This window comes from Bos indicus, chromosome 18 (genome assembly GCF_029378745.1).
Source record: "Bos indicus isolate NIAB-ARS_2022 breed Sahiwal x Tharparkar chromosome 18, NIAB-ARS_B.indTharparkar_mat_pri_1.0, whole genome shotgun sequence".
NCBI lineage: Eukaryota > Metazoa > Chordata > Mammalia > Artiodactyla > Bovidae > Bos > Bos indicus.
In genome coordinates this window covers 63,660,211-63,670,066 of record NC_091777.1, presented here as the reverse complement: position 1 = coordinate 63,670,066, position 9,856 = coordinate 63,660,211, and the positions used below count along the sequence as shown (strand labels likewise).

The following is a 9,856-nucleotide window of genomic DNA, read 5'->3' as shown; positions in this document are numbered from 1 at the left end:
GTGAAGAGTGGTGGTTACTCTCCAGTTGCAGGCCAGGGCTTCCCCTGCTGCAGAGCGCAGGGGCATGCGGGCTCAGTCGTTGGGGCACACAGGCTTAGCTGGGATCTTCGGGAACCAGGGATCAGACCCGAGCTCCTGCACTGGCAGGCGGAGTTTTAACCTCTGGAACCCTGGAGAAGTCCACATCATTCTGTTTCTGAGAAGGGATGGAGGTCTTTGCGCACACCAGAGGCGGCTGGCATTAACAATGAAGCTCACGTCCTCCATGAGTGGACAGAGCTTGCGGGCATGCAGGGCGAGGACCCGCCCCCTGGCATTGGGAGGTGCCTTGAGCCGGGGGTGAGCGGAGACAGGAGTCGGGCTTCCGCCCCGGGAGGGAGGGCCCCGCCGCACCCCCCCCCCCCCCCCGCCCCGCCGGGAGCAGAGTCCGAGCCCCCAGCGCCCCCCTGCCGCCGGGGACTCCCGGGCCTCCTCACGCCCAGCAGCGCGTCTCTCCCCCGGGTTCAAAGGCTCTTCTAGAAGCTCCTGGGCCGGAAGCTCGCGTCCCAGGCTCCAGCGCTCCAGGCGGTGCGAGGTCCCGGTGCTCAGCTCCGGGCTGCTTCTCGGGCTCCTCCGTGGTCGTGCCGAGCCTGGCAGAGCAGGATCCCAAGGAGCAGCAGGACCGAGGCTGCGAGGCCCATCCGGATGAGATTCTGCATCGTGTAGTCTGGGTTGAGGGCGCACAGGTCAGCGCCGGCCCCGTCACCAGGAACCGGGGTGTGCGCCCAGGGCACCCGTTCCTGGGAGAGGACGTGGCCCCGGAGCCCAGCCCCTGACGGGGACGGTGTCCTCGTTCCCACTCGCGGGTCTGACCGCGGTGCTGGGGGAGGGTGTTAGCAGGGCCCGAGGATCCTGAAGGGAGGCTGTGGGTGGGCCATGTCCTCCTCGGGAGCCTCCCGGGGCCTCTCTATCTTACTGTCTCAGACGTTCCTGCTCAGGACTCTGAGCTGACGGAGCTCAGACACCACAGGGTGGGGCCCGCCCCTGAGCGGTGGTATGCGGGGTGGGGCCCGCCCCTGAGCGGTGGTATGCGGGGTCCCACGGACCCATCACCGCCCCCCACAGGCGCTGGCTCAGCCCTCTGCCTCTGCCGGCTTGACTCTGCCTGGGGAGGGGGTGATCCCTGGAGCCTCCGGGGGCAGGATGGGTTGGGGTGGGCCTGCTCCTTCCCAGACTGATTCCCATCCAGCAGCCTCAGGCCCCTGTAGCCTGTGGCTCCCCCGACATCTCCGCCCGACTCCCCACCGGCCCTTGACGATCTGAGGGGCCTTGTTCTCCCAGAGAATGTCAAAGTGCCCTGGGGTGGGCTGTCTTCCCTGAGCAGATAGCCCCGAGACTCCCCAGGTTCGGATCTGGGTCTGTGTCTGGGAGACTGGGTCCTGGGAATGAGCCCAGGAAGGCGTACGCCAGGCTGACCCGGAGTCCCCACCTCATTCCCCTCTGCCATGCATGGCCCTGTGGCCTCCCTGAGACCCTCACACTGCCCATTTGGCCCTCCGAGACCCTGGTGAGGGAGGAAGGGACAGGGCACAGGCTCTGAGGCTCCTCTGTCATGGGGCCCCTCCCTCAGCGCCCCCTCCTCCACCACCGCCTGGCGCTCCCAGGGCAGAGCCCCGAGCTGCTGAGTTGACAGACAGATTGGTCCTCACCTGCGACCAGGAGCGCCAGGGGCTCACTGGGCTGTGACAGCAGGTAGGGGTTTGTGCTGAGTGAGCGGTAGCACCTGTAGGTGCCCCCGTGGGCTGAGGTCACAGGGCTCAAGGAGAACTCGGCCTGGTACCGCCCGTCTTGGTCCTGGGAGCGCAGACGCAGGGGGCGATGGGCTGCCCCCTCCTTGGACAGAAGGAAAGTGTCCGTCCTGTTTCCTGACTGACACAGCAGGGTCACATTCTCCCCCAGGGCCACCGAGGGGCTTGGCCGCACCGAGAGGGAGGGTCTGTCTCTGAGCCGTCCTGCAGAGAGGAAGGGGGTGCGGGCACCGGCCCGGGTTCTGAGCGAGACTCCATGGGCCTCTCTGGCCCCTCAGCGCTGTCTCTGTTTCTCCGAGTCTCTCCCCTCCCCAACCCCCGTCTCTCTGTCCCTCCCTGGGACCCCTCCCCCTGGTCCCAGCATCACCCCTGGGGCTCCCCGGGGGGGCCTGTGCAGAGTCTGGTCCCCGACTGACCCGCTGGCTCTTCTCCTGCCACCAGCAGGTCCAGGGGCTCGCTGGGCTCTGACCAGTTAACTCCAATGAAGTGGGAGCAGTGGTATCTCCCTGCCTGCTGCTCTCTGACATTACTGATGAAGAAGTTGGCTTTGTCCCAGGGCTCTAGTGATGGATGTATGTTCCAGGGGGTTGAGTCGCCCTCTTTGTTCAGACTGAAGCTTTTGGTATTCGGGGGCCCTTGACACAAGATGGTCACGGAGCTCCCCAAGGGGACCACAGAGCTGGGCTCAGCCCAGATGATGGGTTTGGGGAAGGTCCCTGGAAGGAAATCAGAGGCAGGCTCACCGGGTGTTCCCCCCCAGGCCCCGGCTCTCAGCCCAGACCTCCCAGACTCCCCACTCCGTGAGCCCCGAGCTGCCCTCCCCCTGCCCACAGCCTGGGGGTGACCCATGTCCCCATGAGAGGAGTGAGCTGGGCCCTGGGACAGACTCACCGGCCTGCACCTGGGTCCTTAGGCCCACACTCAGCCCTGGAAGAGAGCGCCCTGTGAGAGGTGTGCCCTCAGCTCTGACAGTGCCTCTCCTCCCCTGGAGCCTCCTGGGCCCTGGGGTCCCCTGATGGAGCAGGCTGGCTGGGGGGGTCCCTCCAGACCAGGGCTCCCCCGTCCCCACCTCATCTCACCAAGGCAGAGCAAGGCAGGGAGGGTGGGGGCCATGGCGTCTCCTCCCTGCGGTCCAGGCTGTGAGGATGGAGAAGACTTGGGTGCCCCAGACAGACAGACCCACAGGCTGTTGGCAGTCTGAGGCGGAGTTTTCTCGTCAAGGGTGTCACATCAGCGTCCCCACAGAAAGGAGAACTGTCCCTCCCAGGAAGCCTGGCATTTGTCTCCGTGACAGAGCAGGAAGCCAGCCCCGTGACTTCCTGAGACGCCCCTTCCAGATGAGGAAGGCCAGGCTCCTTCCCTCTGTGAGCTTTGCCTCGGGGTCTGCTTCCTCCTCTACCCATCCATCAACAGGTCCCCATGGGGTCCTCACTATGGCTGGGGTCACGAGGCCCTGGAGACGCTTCGGGGAGGGCTCAGATCCCCAGAGACACATTTTTTTTTTAATTGGAGGATTGTTACTTTACAATATGGTGCTGGTTTCTGCCATACATCAACATGGATCGGCCGTATGTGTCACATGCCCCCCTCTAGAACCTCCCTCCCTCTAGGTTGTCACAGAGCCCCTGTGTGAGCTCCCTGAGTCACACGGCACATTCCCCCGTGGTCTGTTTTATACGAGCTGGTGTGCGCGTTTCCACGCTACTCTCTCCATTCATCCCACCCTCTCCTTCCCCTCTGTGTCCACAAGTCTGCTCTTTGTGAGGGACACACGGTCAGTGTCACCCTGGGCTCAGTGGCGTCTACGTGGCCGAGAGCCCAGAGGAGATGCTCAGGGAATAAGGAAGGAAACTGACTCCTCCCCTGCCCCGGAGTGTGGGTTTCCCCCATCACAGCCCCCTTCAGGGACTTGTCTTTTTCTCGTATTGCTGTCTCCCGCCTTCCTGGGAAGAAGCCCCTGGGTCCTTCCTGGCTCCTCGGGGCTCCACGATCCTTGGGCAGGGCTTTCTTCTTCATTCTGTGCTTTTTGTCTAAAACTTCTATGACAGTAAGCTGAATTAGATCTCTGAGTTATCTGGAGAAATTGATATTTACCTGTTGTTGAGTTGCTAAGTTGTGTCTGACTCTTTGCGACCCCACAGACTGCCACACACCAGGCTTCCCTGTCCTCCACTATCTCCCAGAGTTTACTCAAACTCATGTCCACTGAGTCAGCGATGCCATCCAATCATGTCATCCTCTGTCATCCCCTTCTCCTCCCACCTTCAATCTTTCCCAGCGTCAGGGTGTTTTCCAATGAGTCAGCTCTTCACATCAGGTGACCAAAATATTGGAGCTTCACCTTCAGCATCAATGCTTCCAATGAATATTCAGGGTTGATTTCCTTTAGGATTGACTGGTTCGATCTCCTTGCAGTCCAAGAGACTCTCAAGAGTCTTCTCCAACACCACAGTTCAAAAGAACCAGTTCTTTGATGTTCAGCTTTCTTTATGGTCCAGCTCTCACATCCATACATGACTACTGGAGAAACCATAGCCCTGACTAGACGGACCTTTGTTGGCTGAGAGATGTCTCTGCTGTTTAGTATACTGTCCAGGTTTATCATAGCTTTTCTTTCAGAGACCAACCAGCATTTAATTTCGTGGCTGCAGTGTGATATTTATTTAAATATGTATTAATCACCCACTGCTTGTGTGAATTGAGCAATCAGGTTACAATCGGACTCCCCACCCCCCACCCCCGTTTTTAAAAGTTCTTTTCAATCTAAGTTGATTTGGGAGACTGAGATTCGAGTTTTCCTCTCTTGAAATAGCCTTGTCAGATAGTCATGGTAGCCTATGAAAATGTGTGCCACTGTGTTTACTCCAAGATAATGGCTGTAAGTCAAGAGTATAGCCAATATTTTATAATAACTTTATATGTAGTCTATAACATTTTGAGTATAATCTGTAAAAATTTTGGATCACTAGATTGTACACCTGAAACGACGATAATACTGCACATCAACGATACCTCAATAGGAATAAAGAAGGACTTCCCTGGTGGTCCGGTGGTTAAGGATCTGCTTTGCAAGGCAGGGGACACGGGTTCGATCCCTGGCCGGGGAACTAAGACCCACATGCTGCAGAGCACCCGGGCTCACGTGCTGCGACTGCCAAGGCCACACACCGCAGCTGGAGCAGTGGCCCCTGCAGCGCAGGATCCGTGTACTGCAGCATGGGGCAGCGAGACACAGTCACACGTAAACACGTGTATGTGTAAGTCAGTCCACCATGCCAGCCAGTCAGTGTCTCTAGACGCTGCCATGACACGGGAAAGAAAAGGATTGAGAGCAACGTTTGGGTGTTTGGGAGTGATGAGCCCTAAAGAGTAAGAGGCCTTTGCAAGTCGTCCATGTGCTACTGAGCTACTGGACTGGGCAGGCGGCTTATGGGTCGCTGATTACATAAGGCTGGCTCTCAGGAAGGAGGCGGGTTAGGAAATACTTGTGAATGATGAGCGTACAGAGGGTGCAGCTGTACTTTGGGATCTGACAACCTAAAATACAGACTGGTCTCATGTGTTAACACAATGGATGGGGTGCCCTTCCTGTGAGAGGAGGTGCCCAATGCCTATAGGTACCCCCCCAAGGCACATTGTTGGGTGGTTCCACCGCATCTAAGTCCACAGGGCCGGAGGGCAGAGGAAGTGGAGTGAAGGGGAGACAGGGGATCCTAGGCTAGGGTGAGGCTAGTCTACAGGGGTTTCTGTGTGAATAAGAAAGGGCAAGCATCTCAGACCCCCGGGACTCTCTTGTGCAGTGCACACACTATGCAACCATCCCTGGCAGCAGTACCGTCTGAGACATGGACACACCACCAATTCAAAGGAACCACATTAAGAGGACCAGGAAGGCGGGGCCCACATGGCATCAGGAGGGCCCCCCTGAGGAGTGGCATCCCAGCAGCCCAGGGGTGTCCTATTTCAAGAGGAAGGCTGAGGTCAGAAGCTGCTGGGAGTTGAGTGAAAGGAGGGGAAGTGTCCCGGCTTTATCTATTCAAAAGAGCGGGGCAGCACTCCCCTGGTGGCCCAGTTGTTAAGATTCAGCGCTTCCGCTTCAGGGGGCAGCAGTGTTGACCCCTGGCCGGGGACCTAAGATCCCACATGAGGAACCAAACAAGACCGTGTGGGGGTCCCCCATAGCAAGCTGGGACTCACTGGGCTGCCCAGCTGTTTGCCCTCCTCAGACAGCAAATCGCGCATGGCTGCGTCTGGGGAGTGATAAACTTCATCTCATGCCGAGATTCCCCAAACTGTGCAGTCCTGCACACTCCTCTCTGGGTCCAGCACGGGGCAGGGCTGTGTCTGGGATCACAGAGACGGAAGCGTCCATGCTTCCTCGTCCCGAAGCCCAGACCCTCCCCACCCAGTCCTCCTGCCAGGACCCAGGACCCGCATCCTCTCCAGTTACGCTTGTTCACCTTCTGGGCTTGAGCTGTGGAGCTGGACTGAGGGGAGGAAAGCAGGATTACAAAGCTAGGCAGCGCTGGAGGAGCTTCAGGGAGAGGTGGGAGGTCGGCGGAGGTGGGGTGGGGGAGTGGGTAAGGCTTGGGGAGAAATGACATTTCTCTGGGGGCTCTCATCTTAGCTTCAGGGTCTGAGGCAAGCACCTGCATGACGTTAGAAATTGGCTTCCACAATATCCCAGACCCAGCTCTCAGACTATGCTAAGATCGCAGAGGATCTCAGCCCTGAGAAGATCATAGTCGCCCCCAGCTCTGCCCACATGGCTTCAAGGTAAACAGGAGCAACCTGCAGCACACAAATGTCTTACTCTCTTATTAAATCTCCTCATTCAAAGTGATCTTATAGTAATTTTATTGTTTTACAGGGAAACTTAGAAGAACTGCCTTTTTTCCGACATCATCTTGACCTACATTCCCAGTTGAGTAATATTTTACCCAAGTGAGATAGAGATAGACACAGAAGCAGATGTAGAGAGAGAGCTGTCGGAAGAGAATGACGTGGTCAGGGAGGGACGTGGCGGGAGAGTGAGTCTGCTACATATGTGTGTACACACACAGAAACATGTAGACACACAGATGTTTTTCTGATATAAAGCATGTATGTGCTCAGTCGCTCAGCTGTGTCCAATTCTTTTCGACCCCATGGATTGTAGCCCACCAGGCTCTTCAGTCCATGGGAATTTTCCAGGCAAGAATACTGGAGAGGGTTGCCATTTCCTGGGGATCTTCCCAACCCTAGGCTTCCCTCATAGCTCAGTCGGTAAGGAATCTGCCTGAAGTGCAGGAGACCCGGGTTTGATTCCTGGGTCAGGAAGATCCCCTGGAGAAGGAAATTGCAACCCACTCCAGTATTCTTGCCTGGAGAATCTCATGGACTGGCGGGCTACAATCCACGGGGTCGAAAGAGTCGGACACGACTTGGTGACTAACCCACCACACCCGACTCAGGGATCAAACCCACATCTCCTCCATCTCCTGCACTGACAGGCAGATTCTTTACCAGTGCAGCACCTGGGAAGCCCTGGGATAAAGCATCATCACCGTAAAAACACCGGTGTGTGCCTCCCATAGACACGAACACTCGTCTACGTGACCCTGAGTCTGCCAATTTGGAGGTCTTTGCTGATGTAAATTTTACCAAGTCATCAGTCCCAATTCACATTTAGTCACCTGCCAGACAGCCTCAGTTTTTCCTTTTGGTCCAGGGTTTCACCCGGAAGCATATGTTGCCTGTGGTTGTCCTGTTTTGTCATCCCCCAGAATCTGCACGACCCCCCAGTCTTGGTGCCTTGGGCCCCAGACCGCCTTCAGGGGTACAGGATTTGTAGATGACCTTCAACCTCTGCCGACCGTGTGGACGGATGAGCTGACCCAGGTCACTCGTTGTTGGACGGAAGCCCAGAAATGAGGCTGTGGTCGTCTCCATGGTGTCAGGAGCCCAGGTGTCCCCCCTTCCCCACCCTGGTCATGCATGCTCATCGCCTGGTCACGTCAAGCAGGCATGTGCCCGGCTTCTCAAGGCAAAGTCCCCAGTTCTCCCTTGGAATTCGATCAGTGTCGGGATAGATGCTGGGTTCTCGTCCAATATTGGGAGACGTACAACATACGTCTGGCAGACACACAACTGCCGTTGTTAGTAATTGTGGATGAGTCTCCCCTGACATGAGGGGAACTAAATAATGGTGATCTCTTTCCACCCCTCCCTCTGTATTGATAAGTTGGCATTTCTACTCTAAAGTTTTCTCTTTTTCCCATGTAGTAATTTATTTATTCATTCATTTGCATATATTACTATGAACAGGCTACAGTCCACAGGGTTGCAAACAGTCGGACACAACTGAAGTGACTTAGCATGCATGCTTGTAGTCCACCAGGCTCCTCTGTCCATGGGATTTCCCAGGCAAGAATACTGGAGTGGGTTGCCCTTCCCTTCTCCAGGAGATCTTCCTGATCCAGGGATCGAACCTGAGTCTCTCCCATCACAGACAGATTCTTGACCATGTGAGCCACCAGGGAAGCCCTAACAAGCACTTAAGCCTGTAACTGTTTGCATGTCAATCAAGGTATGTGTAATATATGTCTATATTATAGACATATAATGTATATTAATTAAACAGTTGATTTAATTAAAACATACAGTAGTATATACAGTGTATATATTATATACAGTGATTCAATTTTTGTTATAGATTATACTCCACTCAGAGTTATAAAATATTGGCTATATTCCCCATGCTATATGAGATATCCTTGTGACTTATTTATTTTTTATCTCCAAAGGATCCTTTGTTTACAGAGCAGGGCCATGGCATTTATATATATAATATATAATGTTTGAAGATTTGGCAGGCAGTAACCCCGTTGCCCACCCACCATGCCCGGATTTTCCTGCCCCTCACCACCTGCCCTGCACATGGAACGCAGGTGACTGCCCCACCCAGGCCACAAGGCCATACTCCCCTGCAGACAGAGGGAAATTGGGGATTTTTCCATGGCCACCCCTTGAACATCAGAAATCAGCAAGTATTCTCTCAAAGAAAACAAAAATACAGAAATCAGTTAAAGCATTTAAATATGGAAAACCAAAGGGAACTGGGTGGAAAGAGGCTAGAGACCAAAGGAAGTGGAGCTGCTTAGGAAGGGTCTCACACGTTCCGCTGCCCGTTTACAACCTGGGCCCCGAGGCTGACCCCGAGTCTGCGGACATGGCTCCTCCTAGATCTCCTCCTAGATCGGCCGCCAAAGCTCGGGCGCGTCCTGCTGAGCGGAGCTGAGTGGCTGAGACAGGGCCAGGTGCGGGCAGTCCTGCAGCACAGAGGCGCTGCAGTCACTGGTTTTGTTCTGCTGGCCACATTCATGTTGAAGGAACCTTTCAGCCCTGCTGGAGGTCCAGCCAGTCTGTCTTCCCGGCCTCTGCCTGCAGATACCTGGCCATAGGCTGAGGGCAGCGGCGGTGCAGGGTGCGCTGCGAGTCAGAACAGGTGTGCCGCCTGACGTCAGCAGAGATGAGGGCCCACGGGGCTAGCAACAGTTCCTTGCTGAAGATGTCCACGTCTTCGGCCCGCCCTTTCACTCCGTCATGACCCATGGTACGCAGTTCATCGTAGAAGAAACTGCTGGAGAAGTGCACCTTTTCAGGGACCGTGTCCATTGCCAGGTCTCCACCCACATCCGCCACTGGGTCGCTGAGCCAGTTCTGTCCATGGACAGAGTCCCCGAGCCACCTGTGGTGGGCACATGCCCTTATGGGTGACGGGAGGCCCCTCAGCTGGGCATTGCCTGGCATCCGCGGGTATGGCTGGCTCCATCGCCGCCCCAAGCCCTTCCTGGACGGTACAGACAATTCTGGCAGGAAATGTCCTCCGGTTGCTCCATGCCCTCACCTGTGCTGAGGAGGACGAGGCTGCCATCTGTCTGAAGGAATTCATCCGAGATGCTCTGCACACAGCAGACAAGCTTCTCCCTTGGGGTGCTGTCCTGCCCAGCTTCCCCCAGGCTGCTCGGCCTCTCCTACAGCGCCCATGTCCGGGCCTGGAAGAGCTCCTGGGCCACGCAGTCCCCAGC

The 9,856-nt window shown here is 56.3% G+C and overlaps 2 protein-coding genes across 4 annotated transcripts in view; both read right to left on the bottom strand.

Annotated features, from left to right (window-relative positions):
• Window positions 1–3,053, bottom strand: part of LOC109572059 (leukocyte immunoglobulin-like receptor subfamily B member 4) — a 3,137-nt gene extending 84 nt beyond the window's left edge. The window contains exons 1-5 of one of the 3 annotated variants that reach the window (XM_070771844.1): window positions 2,867–3,053; window positions 2,679–2,714; window positions 2,204–2,503; window positions 1,689–1,991; window positions 1–692 (exon numbers count right to left, since the gene is read on the bottom strand). The exon at window positions 1–692 is cut by the window's left edge and continues 84 nt beyond it. In XM_070771844.1, the coding sequence (XP_070627945.1) occupies window positions 73–692; window positions 1,689–1,991; window positions 2,204–2,503; window positions 2,679–2,714; window positions 2,867–2,900 (1,293 nt within the window). In that variant the 5' untranslated portion in view covers window positions 2,901–3,053 and the 3' untranslated portion in view covers window positions 1–72. Of the gene's footprint in view, window positions 707–1,688; window positions 1,992–2,203; window positions 2,504–2,678; window positions 2,715–2,866 lie in introns of all 3 variants that reach the window. The other 2 variants (XM_019978596.2, XM_070771845.1) reach the window with 2 other exon arrangements.
• LOC109571861 (leukocyte immunoglobulin-like receptor subfamily B member 3) overlaps window positions 1–9,856 on the bottom strand; it is a 67,701-nt gene that overhangs the window by 36,386 nt on the left and 21,459 nt on the right. The gene's annotated exons all lie outside the window — the stretch shown is intronic.